Genomic DNA, 26866 nt, shown 5'->3' with positions numbered 1-26866 from the left:
ATGGTCTACGAACGATAAGTTATCTTAGGTTTAGTTAATTAAATAAATATGTTCTAAACTTTTTCAGGAATGGGGGAATCAAGGGGTTTAGGGAACTAGTAACTATTTTAGCTTAGTATGTAAATCAAACTTTTGAGCATACTCGTACCCTTAAGGTACGAGTGGAAGTTTTCATTGTTCTTTTACTTATCAAATTAATAATTAGATGCATTAGTAATATTAGATAATCAAAATGGTTGTGATATGGATGTGGTTTGGCTCAGTAATTAATTTAAGATCATTATTATTCAACTCAGAATGTCGCTCGCAACACTAGATTGATTATATTGAGCCTTAACGATCCTATGAGTCCTGTACCGTTACTATAATTTATAGTAACACGCTTCATTGGGAACGAACACTACTGATGAGGACTAACCTGATACATAAGTTTAGCAGCGTCCAGGTATCGGCCAGCCTTCCTGTACAGTTGTACCACCTCCAGTGAGGTGCCGTGGTCCATGAGTGAGCTGGCGTACTTGTCCAGCAGTCGCCCGATGTCTGCCAACATGTTGTGCTTCTCTGCCAGTACCACCGCCTGGTCCCACTGATTCAATGTCACACTAGCCTCCACCGCCTGCTGTATAGACCCACTCTGTGGACACAGTACATAAAAGATTAATAGCAGCCAAACCCAAGAGACTTACCACGCAAACACTTACTCTTAGTAATCTGTGTGACCTTATTTTGTGATTTTCAATCTTTTGCTAAGAAGGTAGTTGTTCTGATCTTCTTGTGTTTTATTTACATCTCACCCAAGGACCGGATCTGATTTCAATTCCATAACACCGTGAAAACTAGTTTTTATTAATAATGATGGAAAGAGCCTAAAATAAAATAATCCCTCAAATAACGTAAATTTACCACCCCCAATAATGAACAGACAACATCACACATTCACATCACACAGACAACAAAGAAACATTTACTGTTTTAATACTAGTCTACCTTGACCTAGAATCATTAGTTAAAGTTAACCATGACATAAGTTCTGCTCTCAACAGTATACCTTTACATAAGAACTACTCTGCTGACAGTTTACCTTAACATATGTGGAGACAGCCTCCTGACACATGCCCATGGTGACAAATATCTCAGCAATGCGAGGCAACAATGGGTGTTTTTCAGGCAGATCTGCCACTGTTTTCTCAAGAGCATGAAAATCTTCGAGCTGTTGATAGCAATGAATCAACTTTTCAGTGTTAGCAGCTTTTTGATAATACTCTCGGGCATTTTCCCTATAAAGCACAGAAAATATACTTCTATTACCCAGAATGCTGACGCTTACGGAGGTAGCATTAAGTGAAATTTAATTTGGAGCGCTGCCTGTTGGTAGCGCTAGTGTCTTCAACTCGGCGCGCACGGGAGAAGTTTATCCAGTTTGAGTCAACTGTAACTAGACGGGCGCATCATATTTCCCGCTCTCTCCCCGTCCCGCCATTCCACAGTCGCGGCATATGTGACCTTGAACGAGGCTGCCGCAGCCGCTGTCACTCACTGGCGTTTCAATGAATGCCCACTATTATAGTACTACTGTATTAATTCAACGTTTTGCGTTACCTCGTTATCTGTTGTCTTTATTCCACTTCCAGATAAAATGTTATTCCAGTAGTGTTTTTAAGTTAACATATGACGTATTTGTTTTTATAATCTTTAACATACTCAGTCGCGATAATTCATAGTTTGCTGTTTTGCAATAAATTATTATATATAAATAGCCTTTATTTAATTGCACTATCGTGATGGTTCTAAGGATTATTCTTATAAAACGATTGAATTAACTCACTTCTCTTCATTATGTTCTGTAAAACTTTTGCAACTACAGTAATTTACAATTAACTCCCAGATGAGCAAGATTAGAAATTTTAAACATAAAAAATAACTGGATGACAACGCAATATAAAATATATTTCAGTAATTTATTTAAGTTTTGTAGCAAACATTTAGGTCTTTGATGGTTTGTATAAATATTTATAGTGCCATTGACAAAATATGCGTAAAACTTATTTATTAAGTTACCAAAGGTAAACAAAATTTTTAATAATCTTCCACCTTCTACCTTGTTATCCAACACAACTAACGATTTAGATTAATAAACAAAAATAATGTAAACGAAATTTGCCAAATAAAAATAATTTATTCGAATGAGAACACTTACATTTATATCACAAAACAGTACAAAAAACATGTAGGCTAGGCTAAATACCAACAATAAAATAGTAAAGTACAATAACTTAATAGCTATTACAAACAAAGAACACGATGCAATTGCAATATATAAGAGCAAATAGCGTTAAATGCGCTCGGAAAAACAAGTGCCCAGTATCGACAATGAAACAATAGTATATTACAGGTAAAAAATTACAAATGACAAATAAAGATATTGATAAACTGAATTATGTACACGTAGAAAGGTAGCCTACAAAAGCCAAATAGCTAATAGAAAAGAAATACAGATGCAATTGCGACATATATGTAATAGCAAATAAGGTTAAATATACCCGAAAAAAACAAGTGCCCAGTATCGATAATGAAACAATAGTATATGACAGGAAAAAAATTACAAATACCATATTAGGCTATTGTAAAACAAATAATTATATATATACTTAGGTACAAAAGCTGAATAGCTAATACAAACAAAATACACGATGCAATTACGACATATAATAGCAAATAACGTTAAATACACGCGGAAAAAACAAGTGCCCAGTATCGACAATGAAACAATAGTTTATTACAGGTAAAAAATTACATATGACAAATAAAGATATTGATAAACAGAATTATGTACACGTAGAAAAGTAGCCTACAAAAGCCAAATAGCTAATACAAATGAAATACAGATGCAATTGCGACATATATGTAATAGCAAATAAGGTTAAATATACCCGAAAAAAACAAGTTCCCAGTATCGATAATGAAACAATAGTATATGACAGGTATAAAATTACAAATACCATATTAGGCTATTGCAAAACAAATAATTATATATATACTTAGGTACAAAAGCTGAATAGCTAATACAAACAAAATACACGATGCAATTACGACATATAATAGCAAATAACGTTAAATACACGCGGAAAAAACAAGTGCCCAGTATCGACAATGAAACAATAGTTTATTACAGGTAAAAAATTACATATGACAAATAAAGATATTGATAAACAGAATTATGTACACGTAGAAAGGTAGCCTACAAAAGCCAAATAGCTAATACAAATGAAATACAGATGCAATTGCGACATATATGTAATAGCAAATAAGGTTAAATATACCCGAAAAAAACAAGTTCCCAGTATCGATAATGAAACAATAGTATATGACAGGTATAAAATTACAAATACCATATTAGGCTATTGCAAAACAAATAAATATATACACGTAGTAATGTACAAAAGCCAAATAGCTAATACAAACAAAATACACGATGCAATTGCGACATATAAGAGCAACAATGTTACAGTTAAATTGAACACAAAGGAGCAAAAAAGAGGGTTAAAAACTCAATAACTGTGGACTCAATAATGGACTGGTTTGTCTTGTATCAAACCTTAGACATGCTTTAACACTTTTAACTTGTCTAAGGCACTGGTTTTCATGCTGGTACTTATCCATTTGCATTGTTTCTGTATCAAAATACGGAATAAAGTTCTTACAACGAAATCTTCATTCCTAAAACAAATGGCATTGGCACAAGTCAGTGACCCGAATGAAACTATCTTACTGGTACTGTTTAGCAACCTACGTACAAGATGGCGTTTGTGGGCAATTGATTTGTACCTTATTTTGAAAATTTTTAACGCTGCATCGACAACGTACAGGAGGCTCTCCGAAGGGGCCAAAAGTCCACTTGTTTCATCCACTTTAAAAGTTGTAAACGACCTGTTAAGGAGTAGCAGTTCCTTTCGACTTGAAAGCTTTGAACGTAAGTCACACATCTTACCTAAGCACTGTATGCATTTGTACTTGTTGTAGTACCTGTGGGCAATATACCCAGCAAAATACACTTGGGAGCACGTTTCCAACATGACTACACTGTCTGGCATCACATCTATTCTCTGATTGTTGGTTTCAGCTGCCCCCTCACTTGACGTGGAGCATTGGCTGGAAGATTGGCTGATGTTGTCCTCGGTATTGGCCATTGGATCTGATAAATACATAATTATAAAACCAACTGATCATAATTATGCAAACATAAAATAACAAATGAGAACCAAAACACATGCGTATAGGCGGATTGACTTTACCAGGATAGATTAAATATACAGTATTTCATTGATCAAGTTGTTATGTGCATCCAACAGATCCTTCTATTGTTATGTATACAGGGTGTTGAAAATGTCTGGAACCAACATTATATCTGGTGAGTGGTTAAAGAAAAACAACTGATATTTTGTATACGGATATACTATGGTTTTACCTATCTTTTGGTGCCTTATGCAATTTTTTACCACTTATAGGGAACGTCCCGTAGAGGATGCAGTAAAAAGTTTTAATGGAAGCCTATGGTAAATGATACATCATTTTAAAGGCCATTTTTTTCTGAGTAAGGAGCCACAAGTTTCATCTCAAAAGGACCACCCTAGCAAAAATGGCGACTGTTTGAAATTTAAAATTAAATTATTTTCAAAAACTTCAAACAGTCACCATTTTCGCTAGGGTGGTCCTTTTGAGATGAAACTTGTGGCTCCGTACTCAGAAAAAAATGGCCTTTAAAACGATGTATCATTTACTATAGGCTTCCATTAAAACTTTTTACTGCATCCTCCACAGGACGTTCCCTATAAGTGGTAAAAAATGTCATAAGGCACCAAAAGATAGGTAAAACCATAGTATATCCGTACACAAAATATCAGTTGTATTTCTTTAACCACTCACCAGATATAATGCTGGTTCCAGACATTTTCAACACCCTGTATACATTTACACAATCGTTATCCTTGTCACTTTTTATTTTTACTTTGGAATGCAAGACAACTTGAATGTCCTTGGACAATGGGTCTTTACAAACAGCAATTTTATCCTACATAACAAAACTAATTTTATATCTTGGTAAATCATTGTAATCTCTCAAACAACAGCTCAATAATTAACAGCATGCAATATAACAAAGCTTTATTCAATTTTGACGTCAAACTAAAAATATATGACAAACAGCAATTCTTCAGAACAAAAATATAATTGCTATCATGAGTAATCCTGGTTATCTTTTAAACAACAGCTTTATAAACATAATGCAATATAAAAATCGCTTTTTTACTTAAACTATCTCAAACAAAATTGTTAATGGGTTTATTATTGGGGTTTTCTGAAATATTTTACTACACCAATTCCTGACTAGGGGTTTCCAAAAAACTAGAAATTGTTCTACCAAAGTTGTACGAGGATTTTTATTGCTTACCTTGAAGGTCTTCGCTTTGATTACAAGTAGATATTTCCAGTAGCTTGTCTTCGTCTGGGTCGTAGGAAGTTGTTTTGGGCGGCTCTATCATGAGTTTTAGTGTCATCACTCGAAGAGTTCCTCTAAAAACTCGTACTGAAGGATTTCTGTTGAATCCACCTCTTTGTCTTATCGCAGAAAACAAGTTTTCTAATGGATCTTGGTTCAGCCTGGAGGTTAGTAGAAACTTGCATTTTTCACTTTCCAGCAGCTGTAGCATGGCATTAATGGTAAAAATAAAACCATCAAAACACGGTGGCCTAGGAAATTTGCAATTAATTTTTTTCAAGTTAGTGAACATTTCGATTGCATTTTTCAAAATGTCTAACACATGTTTGTCACTTTGACTCAACGCACAGTTGTCAGGATTTCGAGACCTTAACCTCCTACTATTCATAGCATCAAACAATGAATTAATTGTTGCCAGGAACCTCGCCGTTGGTTGGGCAGTAGGGCTTCTTATCTGCCCTGTCGCTACTGCAGTGTGCAAAGCGGCTGATGTTGTGTGGCTGAAGACCTGAGCAGCGAGCGACACTTTCATCTTCTGGAAGTTGTTCGGGTATATATGAGCTGGGGTCAATTGATGTGCAGCTCTTGTTGTCTTGCTACTGGATTCGATTTCAAATAACCGCCTGATGTCTTTGAAAGATATCCTTTCGTCAAAGAGGGCAAAGTCATGTGTCAGGAGATTATTTCTGACAGATTTGAGAAGATGTGGTGGGTCGTACAGAGTGAAAATCTTCTTATCACCAGTTTAAAAAAATGGCTTCTCAACTGTTGCTCCTAATCTTCTGTAGGCATTGGTATTCGTGGAACATTGGTCTGTGACAACAGCTTTGACCATTAATCCTGTTTCTGATAGGTGCTCTATGGCGTCTTTGATCAGAGTAGAAAGTACTGAGCCTGATAGACCATCCTTTGAAACAAAATAACCAATGGGTAATTTCCATTGATAGTATAAGCCTCTTATCATGAAAACGGTTGCTTCAGAAGCTAATTTCCTCGTTCTGCCTAAATAGCCACAATCCTCAAACCCTTCAATCAGGTCATACTGTGGCGAATATTCCAGTTGTTTTTTAATAGCCATCTCATCCACCAGCAATACACAACACTTTTCTTTCTCATTCATGCTTGCAGCTTTATGTTTGATTTTTTCAAATAACTTGCTGTTAAAGCCAGGAATGAATAACTTTTTGGAAGATAACCAATTTCTAACCGTAGATATTCCTGGTAAGGTAATTTTTTTTGCCAAGAATCTATAGGCAGCAGGAGACCTTAAATACAATTCAATGGCAAACTTCATTTCGTCTTTCTTCCAAGCTTGCATTTTTTTGTGGAGCTGCATTCCAAAAAGTGTTGCTGCAGCTTTGGATTTTAAACCCGCTGTGATATTTTGCAGCGTTGGTTTAAAATGCTTTAATTTTCGGATTTGCCGCTTCAATGCTGATATTGTCGCCATTTTAGATGCTAATTGCTTCTTTTTTCTTGTGAGATTTTCCTGGATCCGTTTTTTTGATGGTGATTCAAAAAGGGTCTTCCTTACGGTTTGTAGATTTGATCTCCCTACAAATCTGCTTGCTTGCGGTGACGCATTCACAATCCATTGTCGCACTGATGGAGACTGCTCAATTTCAAAAGTTGCAGATGACGTGCTTACAGCAGGAGAGGCCATGATGTCTGTTTGTGGTCTTCCTGGATATCTTCTTGGTGAACATATACTTCGGCTAAGATGGACATCAGGAGACTGTACAACAGATGGATCTTCAACTTCTGAATCCGCAACAACAGATGGATCTTCAACTTCTGAATCCGCAGCATAAGGGTAGGGCACTGAACCACGGATCAGTCTTCCACTTGGAAGAATTGCTTCCTTCGGAAAGTGCTTCTCACAAACAACTTTGATCCTGTTCAGCTTCTTTGGTGAAAATCCAATCAGCAAAGGATTCCCTGTAAAAAAAGAATAATAATTTATAGTATTTGTGTTCAGTCAAGTTGGCTTTGATTTTTATTTTATTTTATATGTCTTTGTTCCTAACAGTCTATATGTGATTCCCATCACATTATCATATGTTAATTTCCAGTGTTCCAGTCATTCGCCACGAATCACCTCTCATAACAATATGTAATCATTTTTTTCTTAATTTTAACTTTTATATATTAAAGAAACCGAAACAAGTTTTATCTCAATTTCCGTGTGTCCGTCTGTCATGGCCCGGAAGGCATTTTACGCGGCCTTCTCCTGACAAACAAAAGCACCGAATGGTAAGTTATTTGCCAGTATTGAAACATTTTTGACACTGTCTTTAGCTATTAAAAACGAATTTTTACGTTCTCCGAAAATATCTTTGATTAGGCTCGTCAAATTTCAAAATGGTGGCCATTTAAAATTTTTAAAGTGAAATACCGTGAAAACTAGTCATTAAGGTAACACAGTACTCAAATATAATTTTTTTTATTATTTAGTTTTGTAGAACAGACTTTTCTGAACACGTAGATAATAAAAATTAAGGAAGAAAGAAAATTATTTTTAAAATTTTCAGCTACTTTTATAAACTATTGCAGCCTAATTTAGCATGTCCAAGGTCCTACTAGCCTACTAATCAAGACGCAGAGGGTACGCCGTCAAATATTAATTTTTTTTTTTACATTTTTATTATTTAGTTTTGTAGAACCCACTTTCCTGAACACGTACATACCACATATTATGGAAGAAAAAATTATTTTAAGCAATACAGCGACTTTTATACACTCTTTATACACTGATCATCCATGAAGATAATCAATCAGCAATAGCTGTTGCAGGAAGTCTAGAAAACAAAAGACTTAAACACATTGATGTCAAATGACATTTTTTAAGGGAAGTTATCAAAAAGGGAAGTGTTGTTTTAAAGTACATTAACTCTGAAAACCAATTGGCGGATATATTAACAAAAGCTCTGTGTAAACCAAAGTTCCAGACATTCAGAAATAAGATGAATGTTGTTTAAAACTGTTTGTAAGAAGACAATACATTTTTATATTGAGGGAGGGTGTTGAAGCAATACAAAAATATATCAAAATATACCCTAACTCAATTATTTATTATTCTATGTGTAATTAAAGACTGTTTCATGTTTATAAAATTAGTTGTTATGTTGGCATAGCAACCTCCTAGTTGGTAAAAACAAAATGTGCTTATGAGTTGTATAAATTTATATGTGTTCTGTTTAAAAGTTATAAAATAAAGTATTGTTTGTTTGAAGAGTCAAGTATTATAATTAAATAAGGTCCACAGATTTAACCTCAACACTGACAATTTAATTTTGCTCAAAAACATTTTTGCTTCATATTATTGTTGGTAATAATGTATTTAACTTAGTAAAAAAATTTCAAGTTGATAGGTTAATATTTGTAACAGTTATGTGTACCTAAAAACTGTCATTTTAACATGGGCGGGATAGGGAGTACTGTGTCACCTTAAAACAAAATTTTAAATTACCGTCTTTTGAAATTTGGTAAGCCTTATGATCAAAGATATTTTCGGAGAATGTTTGTTCCTGTAGACTTAAAGTTTCTACAAAGTTTCATAAAAATATCTCCAAGGGTTTTTAAGTTATTAATATTTTCAAAAAAATAAAAAAATTGCTGTTTACGGCTGAAGTAACACGAAATTGAAAAAAAATTCTCGACATTTGCGATTTATTTTTTCATGTAGAATCTGAAGCCCGATATGCTTTACTAAAAAACACTGTATATGCCAATGCTTGAATGCAAATCTGTGCGTGCATACCTTCAATTTCAGACCTCAATCATGAAAAGCGGTCGGGTAGGAACGGTGAGTAGGAACTATTAACTATATATAATCAATGGTAGGAACAGAAAGTGACACATTGGAAAATCGAGCTTAGCATCATCCGTAAACCTCTGTTACAACCACCCACTGCAGTTGTGAATTTTTACTTTACACTGTACACAACCGCCATTGAAGCGCCGTCAATGAGTAGAACCTTGTTTCTAAGCTATTGGCGACGATCATTAATAAATTGAAGTTTCCCAGCCATATACAACACTGATTCGATGTCTTCTTTCTGGTTATCAAAACTTCAGAACAATTTTATACACAAACAATCTCTGGTTCCTGACCTGGATGATGCCTAGTTAGTTAATTTCATTTACGGTTACACTATATTAAATATTCCACTTGCGATTAATTACATCCTTTATGTAAAAAAAAAACGTTGTGAATCTCACTTGGATGGGATTTGCCTTTAAAACTTGATCGGAAATGGTTGCGGTATTTGTAAACATATCTAGAAAAAATAATCTTGATCAAAACAGCTGTTCGTTATTTCATAGATGATTATGTGATAAAAATTGGACGAAAACTTGACAAAAATCGCACAAATCTGCTTTTTTAAACGTCCGTAATTTTATTTACAAAGTATTGAGGGCATTGAGGCCATATTGTAATGGCTAAAGACACTCTCGCCAATCCAGTGAATACATTAAAATAACTTGGATCTTGATAGGTACTCTCGTTTTCCTGGAGAAGATTGCGTAAAATACCACCTTGAGTGTTACAGACAGACAGACAGAAATTTAGATGAGACTTGTTTCGGCTTCTTTAATGTATAAAACGTAAAAATAATCTAAAAATTTATGATTCTGAGCAATGTACAGACAAAAGTCTAATTTTATTTATATAGATAGATAGATAGATGAATATTATAACAGAACCGGTATGGATCATAAACATAAATAAATGATGTCAATAACCCGAATGTTGTTTAGGATAATTAGTTTTCACATTTAGTTTAGTATTTCAAAATGTAGAGTCTAACGTTCTTTCACCTAGGGCCACTTGTCGGCTTTAGCAGCGGTACAGAGTAATAAATCACCGTCCTTCTACGAAAGGACGGACCCTTCCTCGCCAGTTCTTAGAATGTTGTAACTCAAACCTTGGGTAAGGGAGTTGTCTTTTGTCTCTGTTTCGACGAGCATCACATTGTTAAGTTCGCATAGCTTCATATAGAACGTGAGAGGCAGATCCCTCAACGCATTTCATTAGGCCGGGGCCACACGTGGCGGATCGTCCGCGTGGCTTATGATCGCGCGATCATAAGCCGCGCAAAGGTGTCCCGGCCACACGGGGCGGATGAACCGCTTCCGGTTGAGGTTTCTCAGCCTACGTACTGTAAGATTAGAACATGGTTTAGTTCACTTGTTCTTGTTGTAGTCATGGACGAAACACTTATGTTAGTTTGTGAATTAGAAGCGTGTGGTGAGCTAGAGCCTAAGGTTAACCGAAATCATTGGGTTCATCCTTTCAAAACCGATAAACCATTTGTGTCCCAAACCTTTTACGAGCACATTCGAAACCATAGTTCGGAGCTTTTTTTTACTATTGCATGTAAATAGCATCGTTTGATGAGCTACTTCAATTGCTTTGACCGCATATAACTAAAAGGAAGATACTCTAATGAGAAATGTAGAACATGAAATACAACATGAGAAATCCCACAGACATGGTTTGTATTAACAAGTTCTATGTATTTGTCTGTATCGAACATTTTACACCTATAAACCAAAACGAACAAGCACGAATGCTGGTTCGCGAACTCGTTAGAATAAACGACACGTAGGTTTACACGTTTCCACGCTTGTACCAAATTTCATCAAAATCGGATCATTTTTGCTTGAGTTATCGCGCTAACGGACACACACACACACATATATATATATATATATATATATATATATATACATATATATATATATATATATATATATATATGAATTTGAACGGATGGTGTTTTTGGCCTCTAGGGACCTCAAAACGAAAAATAAAATCGGTCCAGGGTCCAGGTCTTACCATGAGTACTACGGTAATAGCTTATTCCCTATATGGGAAATTCGCTAAAAACAACTACAAATGCTTGAAAATGAGCTCCAACCGCGCGGACAATCCGTATCGTGTGGCCACTCTCATAAGACTACGTGTGTCATCCCCTCCAACGCGGCTTATGATCGCGCGGACGATCCGCGACATGGCGCGGACAATCCGCCCAGGCGGCTTAGGATCGCCCCGTGTGGCCACTCTCATTTGATTCAATGTGTTGTCGTACCACGCGGATCATCCGCGCGGACCGTCCGCGCGGATGATCCGCGTCGTGTGGCCCCGGCCTTAGTCTTATTCACATTATGTTAAAACCACATTAGTTTTTTCACAACGGTTTCATTTATACAGCCCACTAATATTATTTGTTACTTTCTACATCAATACAATTATAGTTAATTTCAAAGTGTTAGTTTTTATTATTACCAAAGCAATGGCGCATAACGCGCTGCAACACTTTAAGACAAATTATTTTTTTGTTCCAGATTATTACCTCTAATTATTCTACTGATAATTCCAGTTTTATACGCCATAATACATTTGAAGTTATGAGCAATCAAATAATTTCTAATCGTAATGCTGCGATCTTATTTGAAATGTAAACTTATTAGTACCTACTAACTTTATAGAACAACACAATACACAATACAAATTAATATTTAAGTTTTGTATTCTTAAAAGGTGTCGTGAAAACATTAATATATAAATATATATATATATGAATATATGATATTATTCAGTACTTACCGCAATTAATCGTCCAAATATCGGCTAATGGTGAATTGGGGAACCGGAACATACGGACACCTTCCTCCCGGCTTGAAGAACAAGACTTATAGCTACACTTTGTCCTTGTCATGATAACAATTAACTTAAAATAACTAAAAAAACACACTATTTCGAAACACAAATATCCATTGACAATTGAGAATACAATTCCGTTTTGAAATGAACGCGCGCGCGCGCTGGCTACACTAGACAGTGCAGTGCAGACGAGCCACGACAGCTTAGCTAGGAGAGAGAGGGAAATAAGGGTGCGTGCAGTTGGCAGCACTGACAGCGCTTGCCCGTCAACGCTGGTGGCGCTGCCTATCGAGCGACAGGCAAAGCTCTCTCCGAGTACTTAACGCTTTATAACCAGCAGTCAGCATTCTGGGTTATAGTAGTATATATTCTGTGCTATAAAGTGAACATTATCATTGTTCAGAATAATATGAATAGAGTGCCTACACCTTATAGAGCTTATAGGCATTTACAGTTTTCATGTTATATTTCTACACTTTGTACTTTTACACTCTTGAACAATATTTTGATTTTAGACCATATATGCTTTTAAGGTTTTCCGACTGAGAGCATTAGAAAACTTATGTTCTTGCTGGAAACAGTTAATGCTGGAGACAACAGGAATAAGATTAAAAATAATTATTTTGTGATGGAGTATTTAAGTTTTGTACAAACAAGAATACTAGGAAGATGTAAAATTAAAATTAGTAATTTTTGAGACCACACACAGCACTTGTTATTTATTTGATTTCCAAAATTTCCAACAGTTTTGCTGAAGCAAGAAGAGGTAAAGTGGAATAACCAAGCATTTGAAAGCCAGTTATTGTTGATTCAGGTTTAGGAATACTTAAAAATAAAAGGAAATTTTTGATGGACAAATAACCAATAAGCCAAATGTTACATGTTCAATTTCATAATATCTATTTCTGACAAAATTCTACAAACCATTGGCTACGGTCGGCAAAGTAGTCACCGATGTTGTTCCACGCAGACTGCACCTGGGCTGTTGTATGCACCGAGGTCCCAGGCAGTGATGTGTTGACGAGTTGCATCATCTGGAACCAGTCTCCGAGACGTTCCCGCAACGCCACCGCCAGATCTCTGCGGTCTGCCTCTAGATAGAGTCTCTCCGCCTCGTCAAACTCCGAGAAGTAAGCGGCAACCTGCATAGTTCTGATTCAGATAGTAGTATTGTAAATTTTGCAGGTTTCCCTACACCTGAAATTGCTAGGTCCCAACAATTAAAGAATACCATGTCAAAAAAAAATTACAAACATCTCTACTAGATCAAAAGGCTTAGATAACCGTGGTTTTAGGCCTACTGATTTTTCTGAAAATAGGACCATGTCGATAGTATGTACAAATTTACAATCAATTAGAAACTACACTTTGCAGTTAGATATTCTATTAGAGGAATATGTTTGTCACATTCTCCTGGTTAACGAACATTGGCTAAATGAAGATGAAGTAAAAATCTACATTCTTGCTGGATACGACCTCGCTGCAGCCTACTGCCGATCTGGTGGCCGATATGGAGGAGCTACAATATACACAGCCCAGGGCCTGGACTTAAGGGTCATTCGTCGATGGACGGAGGTTAGTGGTTTTGAAGCAGCCGCAGTTCTTGTGAGTGACATTTATCTTTTTATTTCTCTGCACAGAACGCCAGACTACTGTGTTTCTGATTTTTTTGAGAAACCCGATGAATTCTTGGTTTAGGTTGACTCTAGGTTTAAAAATAAATCCCTGGTTACTGGTGGGACTTTAATATAGACATTATACATACTCGTTGATAGTCCTCAAACCAGAGCATTGGCTAATTTTATAATCTTTTAATTTAAGTTAATCTTTACCATCATTAAGACTGGCCTCAACACAGCGCAGCTATAAATATTTACAACTCAAACCTTTCAATGCCCTTCCTAAAAACTGTCTTCTTGCCTATTAAGTCGTTGAAAAATGTATTGACCGATTTTTGTAACAGGAAGGTTCTCTACTCTATTGAGGAATTTTTGTCTTTCAAACATGATAATTTTTTTTTATTATAATTGTTTTTGTTGAGTAGGATGTTTTTTAATGTATGTAACAATGGTTTCATAAACTGTGATATAATAGTCTTTCATAATAATGTTACTACTGTCAATTGTATTTAAAAATTTATGGTCATTTAGTTTTAAGCTGTATCTCACTGCCAATTTTAGTCCTAATTATTTTTGTATAGGCAATTGCCCATCTTGTTTGCTTGACTACCCATCAACAGTATTATTGCCATCATTATGAATATATTTCAAATACTTTTGTATAAAAACCAGTATTATTAGTTTATTATTATAGCATGTTCATCCTATTCATACTTGATTCTGTACATATATACATTGGAAATACATTGGAAACCATAAAATTGTGGTTGAAATCACCACCGATGACAATATTATAGTTGTTCCACTGAGTTATAAAAGGCAAAAAAACATCCAAAACCCTTACAAACTTCAAATGTGTACTGAGTGTAGGAATGCTCTGATAGCAACAGTGCAAAAGCAAAACGAATGATACTTTCTGGGCGGCCCTTGTATTTTAACAATGTTAAGGATGTAACATACAGCACAAGGGCCTACTTTTCACTTTTAGGATTTTATTTGTCAGGAAAGCAGGCTTCTGAGAATGGAAAAACAAACAGCAAAATGTGGCACAAGAAACACAAAAACAAACATCAAAATGTGGCACAAGAAACACTAAACTTTACAAACAATATAAAATAAATAGAATATTTCACTGTCACTGACAACATTTTCAACTACAATAAGGAATGTATGGGTTGAACAAATTTCATTGATGTATCAATCACCATCAATCTCATGTGGTTAATTGCTAATGACAGGTGAGTCCTATCTTAAAAAAGTTAAAAATTCATTTAATCCCAAAGAAAAAAAATTTATATTTCTAAAATCTTGTCTTTTCTGAAAAATCTGTTATCCTTGTTTTAAGTAAAGGTGATAGTATTACCTTAATATTTTGTTCATCCATACCTGGGCTCGCTTTAGATGATCGCTCGTGACATTAGCAATACGTTTAACCAGTTGTATGCCAGCATAGTCGCTACACCGCACAAAAGCCGCCTCAGCCGTAGTGAGGTCTAACTTTCTAACAGCTGCCTCTGCTAGAAGTCTCCTGTAAGAAAAAAACAGGAGCTAAAAAGTTAAAAATATTAACAGAGGTAAAACCTACACAAGAGGCTAAACCAGATAAAAAATTAAGTATAGGCAAAAAAGGGGGCTGACACCAAATTTACCTCAACAGACCAACGTAAAAAAACTTTGTCGTATTGTATTTAAAACTTTAGAGTTGGAAATCGGTGTTGATGATATAAACTTAAGTCTATCAAGTCTATATAAAAAATAGAAATCAAATCCTGCTAAGTTTGCAAGTTGCGTTTACAAGTTACTTCTGGCCAAATAAGCAACTTCTCTACCCACCACAGGCGAGGATGAGGGTTTTCCTCAATGAAAGATATCGTCTCTGGGATGCCGACCTTGTCCAGCAGCTGACGAGTGTCTCGTAGACTTTTGACCTCCAAGTCCAGCAAGTGCTGCTCCCTGGTAGGCTGACCCTTGCATTGTATCACCTCGTCTAGCAACACGGCCCGGATCTCCAAGTCCTACAAGCAAAACTCATATTAACTAACTCTTCAATTTTGTTTATCAGTAAGAGTATGATTTTCTTATTGAATATTGTAGACTTGCAACCATACAAACTTACAAGATAAAAAGTTGCATGTTAGTCAAAGAACTCTCTTATTCCATTATTAGATAGAAGTAATATCAATGCATGCACAATAGTGAAATGCACATAAGAGCAACCATAAAAAGGGTCTGTAGACACTAAACAGCCTGGCATTTGATAACTGGGAAATTACTGCACATTTTTATGATGGGTCCACACATTCTGTGACGTTTACATATGTCACAGTAAGGTTTATTTATTCAATTATCCAAGGTAAGTACATATCTACAAATTCCTACATTACCACTTTCCTCAGCTAAAAAAATATTGGTTCATTGACTTTACACATCACAGTAAAATAAAATTAGTTAGCAATTCCCAGCTACCTCTAACCCCACTTATCATACTTAAAACTTTCAACAAAATTCTTTAAACATATCAATATGAAACTAGCTCGTGGAAACTTTAACCAACAAATCCGAACATTTACACCAAGTCATAGTAACAGTTCTTCACTGGGCCCACTGGGACTCATTATAAAATACTGAAATCCAAACTGAAATGTTTGGGTCTTCTCCAGGGATATTTAGGAGCTGTAAACATCCTGGTGACAAACTAAAAAAATTGTATTAAAACAACAACAAAAATTTGACCAATTATTAAGCTGGAAAACCCCCATAAATATAATTAACAAAATTCACCTGGAAGGAGCAGATGTAGCCGACACTAGGTATAGGCTCCTCGGGGTCAACACCCCTCAGTACATACATCCTGGTCTTCTCCATGATAGCCAGCAACTGAGGGTTATCAGAGGCCCAGACCATGGCCCACACGTCCTTCCTCTCCAACGTACCTGGAGGAGCAGACCCAGGCTCCAGCTCTAGCAGAGTCAACACCCCAGTGGCATCTATCACTGACGCCATCGAGGAGTCACAGTTGATAGAGACAGTGTGAGGTCTGCAGGGCTGGTTGTATCTCTGTACCAGAGCCACCTGGGGTAGACTGTAGCGTTGTATGGTGCCAGACTCTCTACCTATCAGTAGCACCTTCTCACTGACAGCCAGACAGCAGATAGGATCAGCTGTTGCCTGTATTACAACAATATATTGGGAATAATAGAATATTATTAGGAGTTACCTTAATTCTGTCTGAAAACAGCACTGGTGTTTGTATAAATTACTAAAAGGCTATGTTGGTGTGTGAATTCAAACCACCTTCTCAGGCAATTTTTCTAAGATAATCTTAATTAATAGACATGGCTGAGTTGTCTTAACATTATTTACAGACATAGTGAGTTTAATGAGAGAAAGTTTAAAATCTTTGTTGCCAATCTAGTAAAAAAGCGAGTATTTGTTAAAAAATGAATCTTGATGTTCACTTACCTGAGTACTGATTGTAGGCTGAAACAAAATGGAATAAATTAAAATGAGAATAAAACAAATAAAAATAAAATATATATTTTGTCAGTTGTATCAGAGTTGATTGGAATCTACCTAATCAAGAAACTATGTTGTTAACAGGTAACCAGATTGTTTCCCTCTACATGTCGAATTAGCCTTTAAAGTAAATATCGTCAAAGATTTAAAAAGAACTAGTTGTTCTGCCCATGCCTCACCACGGGGAGAGAACACATAAAATATATATGGCGATTCTTTACCGCCTCGTCCAATGCAAACTACTGGATGATTAAGCACTTGTTCTTGATGTAAATTAACATTTGCTTGCAAAATCAATTAATTGCTGTGTTTTTTTTTAAATATACAGGATGGCTGAAAAGTAACTTACACCCCCCCCCCTTTCAACCAATTGAGATATTTAAAATCTGTTTGCGGCAACCTTCTTGGATATTAGGGGCTACAATAAATATTGTCAATTTTGAAAATTTTGCCCTTAGGGGTAGCGGAGGTAGGGGTAGATCAAAATTTTCAAACGACAAGTATAGTCAAGTTTGGTATAATTTTACAGGTCTTGACAAAACCAAAATCGGCCCACTAATAACAAAATGGCGGCCTAAAAAGTTTCAAATCCAAATAACCATGAGGATGGCTGAAAATTAACTAGCACCCCCTTTAACTTTTTAACTATTTAAGATATTTGAAATCAGTTTGCAGCAACTTGTTTGGATATGAAGGGCTACAATAATAATATGTAGTTTTTAACTGCCATTTTATTAATAATGGCCCGATTTCTGTTTTATTTATGTTAATTGTTATGTTTTGTCAAGACCTGTAAAATGATACCAAACTCGACTATAATTGATATTGGAAAATGTTAAGCTACCCCTAAGGGCAAAATTTTTGAAATTGACTATAATTATTGTGGTCCTTCATATCCAAAAATTGCCATAAACCGATTTCAAATATCTCAAAAAGTTAAAAGGAGTGCAAGTTAATTTTCAGCCATCCTCATGGTTATTTGGATTTGAAATTTTTAGGGCGCCATTTTGTTATTAGTGGGCCGATTTTGGTTTTCTTTATGTCAATTGTTAGGTTTCATCAAGACCTGTAAATTGATACCAAACTCGACTATACTTGTCATTTGAAATGTTTGAGCTACCCCCTACCCCCGCTACCCCTAAGGGCAAAGTTTTCAAAATTGACCATAATTATTGTAGCCCCTCATATCCAAGAAGGTTGCCGCAAACAGATTTCAAATATTTCAAATGATTGAAAAGTTAAGAGGGGGTGTAAGTTACTTTTCAGCCACCCTGTATAATACTGAACTAATAAGTAAACAATTGAAACAGAATTTAAAGGTTTGAACACTTATCTCACATTATATTATAAGAAAAACGTACTGTCACTTCTCTTGACGCAATAGAAATCTATGGTACCTAATGGTAGAATCAAAAGGTTAACTCAAGGAAAAGTAACCAAACATAGGCAAAGGAAAAGTAAAACAAAAAAAATTTGCTTCTTATTGCACACCTAGAGTCTAATTAGAATCTCCATCCCAATTCATGAGTTCTTAGGGTTATTAGTTTTTTAGATACAGTGATCAGTGAGTCAATGAATGGTATTTGACTTTTATAAGTACAGATATTTATAATGATGTGGGTCTATCTGATCTGTTTGTATCTTCCATATGTTTTCCAGTCCTGAAAAATTAGGAATAAAAGGAAATTTCAGGTAAAGGATTGCTAAAAACTCTAAACCACCAACATGGACACTTTTGTTCTACATAGACCTTATTCATACGCAGTATTGTTTTTCCTGTATTAATTACTTGTTTGTGCTCCATCAAACTTCTATCCAATTACTATTTTTCCAACTGTATCTAAGTTTAAGACATACTTGGAATGTGTGATCCAGATCTTGTATAACTTCCGCCACTCCGGACGGCGTGTCGTCAATGTGGTACAACCGCTCCTTGCGATGACGAGTTCCTGCCATGACAGAAAAATAAAACACGAGATAAACTCCATTGTACTTCTTTCAAATCATCTTTACAAATCCTAGTATATATGTTCTTAATTTGTTTAGAAATAAATAATATCACCACCCCCTGAAACTTTTGAGTCTAATCTTAATTAATTACATGTTGACTATTTCAAAACGAGTAACTAACCTAACCTTACTGTACCTGCATTGCCTAGGGTAGAATGACTCTTGGGTGTGATGTAGTGCCACAATAGAAAGTTGTCTCTTGAAGCAGCAAACACATGACTGGAGTTAATGGCTACAAAAAGGGGTTCCAACTCCATATACTTAGCTGGAACATAACGTATAATTACAACTTCAAACAGTGTGGCTAGCAAATATTCGGATTTGACTAAAAGTTCTCAGTTTGTTCTATGTTCATGTTTGGTGTAAAAAAATATACTCAGCCCATTTTGCTGTATTTTAACCCACAGGTTTAGAGAAAATGGGATGAAAATTAACTCAAGCAAGTAATAAAAAAAACTCTGAAGGAAGACGACTGAGAGGAGGGTCAAAGCAAAAATAGAGCCAAGTGGTGACTGATACAAGGAGGATAGGTGCAACTGAAGTAGCTGCAGGACACCGAGAAGCTTTGTTGGAGCGACCTATCTAATCAGGTCCTGGGGAATAAGAGTGAGTAAGTAAATACTCAACAAAAAGAATGTAGTAGTGTTTTAGTTTATTTAGAGAATCCCAAATTATGCATTGAATTAAATTGAACATATTTATATTATTGATCGGAAGAGATAGGTTGTTGGAACAACCTTTAAAAGTAGTAGGAAAACCACTTAAGTTGGTTGAAAAATTAACATATTTAGGCACGGTGATTTCGAACGATGGAAGGATGGCGCAAGAGGTGACGGCAAGACTGGGGAAAAGTGCAGGATTTTACCAAAGTATTAGACATCTAGTCTGGGATAAGGATATACCAAAGAAAGCTAAAGTTACCATGTACAAAACATACTATATACTGATAGTTACCTATGGTGCTGAAGTTTGGAACATAACAGAGAGGGAATGGAGTAAGGTTCAGGCAGGGGAGATGAAGTTTATAAGAGGGATAAAAGGTAAAACAAGATTAGACAGAATGAGAAATGAAGAGCTGAGAAGAGGAATAATTGAAGAAAGTTTGAGAGAACGATTAGAGAAGACGAGATTGAGATGGTTTGGCCACGTAAGAAGAATGGAGAATGAAAGAATCCCGAAAAGAATTAGTGAACTTCGAATGGATGGAAGAAGACCAAGAGGAAGACCCAGAAGAAGGTTGTTCGACGAGGTGAAAAGTGATGTGGAAGCAAGAGGAGTGCAATGGCAGTATGTGGAGGAAGTGGAATTGTGGAAGGACAGAAGAAGATGGAGAGGCCTAGCGGGAGAGGATATGTATGTATGTATTGATATTATTAAGACAAACTGTTCTTCATTGATCTTAATAAACCGGGCTAAAAAGTTATATTAACTGGTTTTGGATTCAAAAATACCAGTATGAATAAAACTTTCAGGGGTGCACTAAATAATAGTCAAAATTTCTAAGAATAACTGATGGGTGAAAATTTTAGGTCAATGAGTAGTTATCAGTATAGCAACCACTACACACATCTACATTTACTTAACAGTGGCAGGATTTCCACTGGAAATCGACTTTTTTAGGATGTCAAAGACATTATAGGTAGAATTGATTGTACAGACTGTCCTTTACAAAAAATGTGGAACAGATTTTTCTTTAATTTTTTTAAATGATGACACTAGAACATGAAAGAGCAGTTTCATATTTTTATTTTGTAAGTAATTCACATGTTAAGGGTTTGTGTTTCTTTTCAATGAATTTAGGATTAAGCTCAGATTTAAGCATATAATAATCAGTGATATATAATTTTTGCCACTCACAGTCTACCGGCGTAGCTATGGCGTTGCACAGTATGAGGCCATATTGAGCGCTAGCATCCTCAGCTTTGATGGCCAACACACAATGATCCTTACATGCAGCCACTCCTAACAGCGACTTCACAGCTTTACTATAGCACTGAAATAAATAATAGAGAACAGTTCAGTAAAAGTTTAAATGGAAAACAAAAATGAAAATACATTGTTTAGTCAAGTCACTGCAGTGTTAACGCTTATACCCATCAGAAACTTGAATTATTTAAATATGTATTAGACGTTAAGGAAATTCCAATTGGCTGATTAGGATTGTTATGTACAAGGGTAGGGATCAGCTAGCTTACCTGGTTTATGATTGTGCCTAGGCTAATCTGGATTCTGTCTACCAGGTAAGCTAGCTGATCCCTATCTATTAAATTGGTGTAAATACCTGCTTTGTAGTAATCCAATTGTTGCTAGTGTTGCAACTAGTTTCGACTTTCTACAAAGTCATCTTCAGGCGTCAAGTATGTCAAAAGGTGGTCACCCACCTTTTGATCCCTATCCTTGTACATAACAATCTTAATGTGTATTAGAATCTACAAATTAAAAAGGTGTTCAAATGTCATTGTATCTTAACATAAACATTCCAGTAACATGTCCAAAATGTTAAGCTTTTGTAGTTTTGTATATTGTCTAAGAAACATACTGGACAAAACTATAGTCAGCACCAAGCACATAATTATCAATAAGCTTTGGACATAATAAGTCATAATTCATTTCTAGTATACATTTCATATCTAATAGTAATAAAACTGGCTGGGTAGCTGAGTGGTTATAGTGATTGCCTGACCATCAATAAGTTGCAGGATCGATCCTGATAAAAGTCAGAAGCTTTTTGATAGTTTGGAACGGAACCACAACCCAGGCACCAGCAGTGTGTTCAGTTGCATTTGAGGAAGATGTTCTTCGTAGATTTGAAGAAAACCCGATAATAATCAGCACACCGATTAAAAATAAACAACGAACAGGATTAGCCCATTTTAACAATGTATGGTTTTGAACAGCTGATCAGAGTAAATAAGCATAAAGCAGCTGATTGAGGTGTATCACTAGCAGTGGTTTTACATAGTAACAGTTGGTATTGACATGATCAAATTTTTTTTTAATGAGCTTTCTCGCTTTCTCCCTTATTTATAAACTGATTTTCTTAATTTTGGTATCATAAGATTTGTAATTAAATTTTCTTTAAAGAACATAACAGTAAAACAAAAATTGTTATAAGAAGTTTTTGAGATATTTACGTTTTAAATTTTTAATCGGCCGCCATTTTGAAAATAAACACTCTAGAAAAATAATTTGTTCACCTTAAATATTTCTTAAGGTAAAAAGGCCATATACGAAATTTAATTTTTTTATAATAAGACATTCTTTAATTAAAAATGTTCTGAAGGAAAAAAAATGTCGGCTATACAAGCTGACATTTTGAGTTTTTGAGATTTTGAATATGATATTTTGACTTGTCCATGGTCCAGGAATAATGCTTGAAAAAGTTGAGTTCTAGGACACCCTGTATAAATGCTCTCAAGCTAGTTGATTTTTAAATTCACTGACAAAGTAATGATGATTACAGTTCAGTTAAATTAATAAGCCTCAAGAATATAGAGTAATACTTTTACAACATGTGCTATTTTCTCTACCACATGTTACCTCAGCATTGTTAGTGTTCCAGAATGTAAGGTGAACGCCGGGCCGGTCGTGGCGGTTGTATGAGTAGACCACAGTGTTAGAGAAGTAGCACCACTTGTAGCTCGGCCGGATGTTGGCGAAGTAGATGAATGAGTCTACAGCGAGTGCGACACGCAATGATGAACCCTCCCACACACAGCATGTCACTTCCCGTCCGGGGATCTTCAAGGTGCGGAGGTGCTGTGAAAATTTAAACTTACTATGTAGGTTTCTACTTAATCGTGTATACAATACAGTAGTTGTATTTAAGTGAAACCGCAAGGTATTGGTAGTTAATATGCTGGTGCAAGGCTACAGATGGCTTAGTTTAGGTTAGTATATAGCTAGCTCTCCTTTAAAATGAACATGACTTTGATAGAAACAATTCCAAAGTATAAGCGAAGAGATTGATAAATTAATTTAACCTTTTGTTGTGTACCAATTTGTCCCTGGACTTTTATTTCCCAGGAAAGCTAGCTGACCTTTATTCCTTTTCAAAAATGCCTAATAATGGATCTCAGTAAGTCTAATCTTTTTGGAGTTTCTTTAAAAACCTCACTTTTCCTACAATTACCTAACAATGTACATGTTCTCTCACTAATTTGAGAAAGCAAAGCAGCATTGTCAGTGAGACAATGTTAACATTGTCTCACTCTAATTACTTTGTCTCACTCCAGATTTGCAACGTGAAGGCATGAAATAGTGAGCGCGTAACATGCAGACAAGGTCGTATGCGCGCAAAATACTTTAGCAGCACTGGCTGTAAATAAGCTGGTCAGCTGTTGTACTGTAATGCTACTTTCACATTAAATGTCATACCGGTATTAAAAGTTTACTTCTGTGTAAAAATAAATACCTATATTATGTTTCTTTACCAATTTATATGTTTTATGGTAACTGTAGGAGAAATATAATGTGCAACTCGAGTGCAAAGTGCAATTGCCTCACTCGAGAAACCATTCTTCACTCGCCTACGGCTCGTGAGTAAGGATTTCTCTCGAGTGAGGCAATTGCTCACTTTGCTCACTTTATAGTTGCACAAATAACTATAATTTTGCTATATTTTATCTACCGTATTGTGAAGTTAATAAATGAGATAGAAAGTAAGTAGATTAGAAAGTAAGTCAACAGATTAACACTGATGAGCAGACATGTCTCTGAGCTATTTTTTATCTCACCTGTGTTTGGTTTCCTCAGCCTATAGTTTTAATTTTTTGCCACCATCTACAAAATAGACAGACTGTACGCCTAAGAAACCCCAATACAACCACACTTTTAGGATTCATGTAATCAAAGAAACCTCATATAAATTATAAAGTTTACATCCAGTGTAACAGTACTTACCTCACCAAATGGTGTGAAAAATTGTACGACGTTGCAAGATTTGGTTTCCCCAGTAAGGACCATTGATCCAGTAACTGCCAGAGCACTACCGTTGTGGTTCCACGAGCACCCAACAGCAGAGATACCAGTGTCAAGAATCACAGGACCTGTGAAAAACAGTGGAAAGAATTCATCATCTGAGAATACATTTACTATTGAGATCTTGATGGTTTATTAGTTGATTAATACCTATACAAATGTACGTATACCTTATCCGTATTATGTATGTAATACCTATACCTTATCCATGTCGAGAGTAAGGCTTAGTCTCATTTATAATAAAGATATCAATTGATATAACACTGAAATTAGCAAAGTAAGTTAACTAAGACTTTAAGAAACCATTCCAGTGTAGGTGTTAGGCTCTTCAAACACCCTTAGAATAAGCTGTCAACCTTTTGATAGGTTTACAATAAAATGTTCATGTTACACTATTCCTCACTATGCAATTTTATAGTAGGCCTACAGTAGACCCCCTCTTATCCGAACTCCTAGGGACCGAGGCCAGTCCGGATAACGGGTTTTCCGGTTAAGCCGACGTCCCCAAAAACTCATTAAAATGGACCGTTTACGGTGATATTCGACTTAAATTTAGGAGAGCATTGTATTTAGACATGTGATTACTGTTCTCAGATCTTTCCCACGAGAACAGTCGTTTCAGTACCAGCCACTTCCTGCCGATCTAGTCCGATTAAACCAATGTGCTGATAAAAATTGTCCGGTTAAAGAGATGTAATTTCCGTCGAGTGTAGTCCAGTTAAACCCATGTCCGGTTAAAAGGTGTCCGGAAAAGAGGGTGTCTACTGTATTAAAAAAATAAAGAGTATTAAGTCTCATGCACTTTTAAGTTTTGTGTTCTTGGTAGGCCTACCATAAAGGTACTATGTAACTCACTGTCGTCATTCTCAGATCGCATGATCTGAAGGTGACCTGAGTGGTAACAGATGACCAGACAGGGACAGTCCTCGTCCACATATCCGTTGTGTCCGTCGTACCAGGCCATCCCCACCACTGTAGCTGACTTCACCCACACTTGACCTGTCCCTGTGTTGCCCAGGCATTGGATGTTCACTTTCATCTGTCGGCAATGAAAAGAAAATATATTACTAGGCCTATCTCATTAGGTGAATTTTGACGCTAATAAATATTAAAGATTACTATATACACAAATAACAACTGTTTAATAAACTAGGTAGCATTGGCAGAGGAATCCACCAAATTGAGCAGAGTAATCAGGGTTCATATTATATTGTTATTGACCTTGTCCATCGAGCTTCATAATTATTTTTACCTTCAATTTTAAGTGAAGACAATTTTTTTTGTGAGGAGATAAATATTGAGATAATTAGATTGGCTACACATTGTTTTGTAGTGAAGGGGAGTAAAAACACGTCTTAGATATCATTTCAGACCTTTCTGAAGACCTGCATTCAGCCTATATTATCAGTTTAAAACTAAAACCCCTGGGTTGGTCATCAACTTTTTCTCAAACAGGGCAGTACAGTTCCAGCTAGTGATAACCTACAAATCAACCCTAACAGTTTCGGATTCTACTATTTTGGCTACCGATAAATGCATAAGAGGATTTCATGTGGTGGTGATAATATAAGTGAAAACACGAAATATAAGGCATTCTCTTGAATCTGAGACCTTCATAACTACTAAAACATAATTAACCACCCAACTATCTTAATAAGCTCTGTAAAATAATTTAACATGTTTTTTACAACATAAAATTAATATATTGACTTAAATGAATTCTAATTTGACTTTATTTTGATTTTGATGAATGTAAACATTTTAAAATTTAAAAAAATTTACAAAAGTTATATCCAGCGTTTAAACCATAACCCATGTGTTACACGTTAATAATTTGTACAATTTATCGGAAAGTGATCGAAGGCAAAATTAAAGCCGCTGAGTTTTGGCTAAAATTGTTGTGCTTCCTAGTGGTCCTTGTTGATCTTAATAAGATCGAAATATTTGCTACGTAGCGGCATTTCAATCATATCATAAAATCCTAATTATTCAAGGGAACCGGTGTGTGGATGATATGTAAACTTTGTTAACGTGTATGGTTTTCATTCAAATTAACTCATACCTTTTTTTATGAAAGCTAAATTCAGTTTTTTTCTCAAGTAAGCCTATCACATTAAAAAGACACAATATCAACTAAGACAAAATTTTTTAAAGCTGTATGTATTACCATGTAAACACGTAAACTTTGTTCGCACTAAAACATGTGGTTCTGTTCCTTTAAGACCCCACAAGATTCATATTCTAAAACCAATTCATCGCTAATATGCGGGCTACTAAAAACATTCCATAAGCTTTTCCCAAGTAAGATTAGAAATTTTCAAACACAACTTCAACTGTTAATTTAGTTGGATGGACCGAAAGCAAACATGTTTGTTTTATTATTCAAAATGGAACAACAGTATCAATAAACGTCCAAATGAGATGTTAAGGCTATTAGTATATGATTCAAGCTAGTGTAGTCATGTGATCATATTTATGATCCATATCGTTTCTGTTCTAAAATCTGTTCAATAATTTTATCAGCTATTTCTTGATCTGCTGCATTCAAAAGTCAACAGCTGATCTTATGCCTTTGTT

The 26866-nt window shown here is 35.6% G+C and overlaps 1 protein-coding gene across 1 annotated transcript in view; it reads right to left on the bottom strand.

Annotated features, from left to right (window-relative positions):
- Positions 1-26866, bottom strand: part of LOC129002378 (WD repeat-containing protein 35-like) — a 54593-nt gene that overhangs the window by 11555 nt on the left and 16172 nt on the right. Inside the window, exons 6-18 of the mRNA XM_054430124.1 lie at positions 25145-25328; positions 24212-24357; positions 22850-23068; positions 21167-21302; positions 19446-19574; positions 19157-19248; positions 17246-17263; positions 16565-16951; positions 15617-15798; positions 15170-15311; positions 13089-13306; positions 1082-1277; positions 419-634 (exon numbers count right to left, since the gene is read on the bottom strand). Coding sequence (XP_054286099.1) covers positions 419-634; positions 1082-1277; positions 13089-13306; positions 15170-15311; positions 15617-15798; positions 16565-16951; positions 17246-17263; positions 19157-19248; positions 19446-19574; positions 21167-21302; positions 22850-23068; positions 24212-24357; positions 25145-25328 — 2265 coding nt within the window. The remainder of the gene's footprint in view (positions 1-418; positions 635-1081; positions 1278-13088; positions 13307-15169; positions 15312-15616; positions 15799-16564; positions 16952-17245; positions 17264-19156; positions 19249-19445; positions 19575-21166; positions 21303-22849; positions 23069-24211; positions 24358-25144; positions 25329-26866) is intronic.

This window comes from Macrosteles quadrilineatus, unplaced genomic scaffold (assembly GCF_028750875.1).
Source record: "Macrosteles quadrilineatus isolate MER2022 unplaced genomic scaffold, UCM_ALF_1.0 Scaffold_9__3_contigs__length_116548681, whole genome shotgun sequence".
Taxonomy (NCBI): Eukaryota; Metazoa; Arthropoda; class Insecta; order Hemiptera; family Cicadellidae; genus Macrosteles; species Macrosteles quadrilineatus.
The sequence above is the reverse complement of the archived record's forward strand: the minus strand, read 5'-3'. Positions and strand labels throughout refer to the sequence as shown.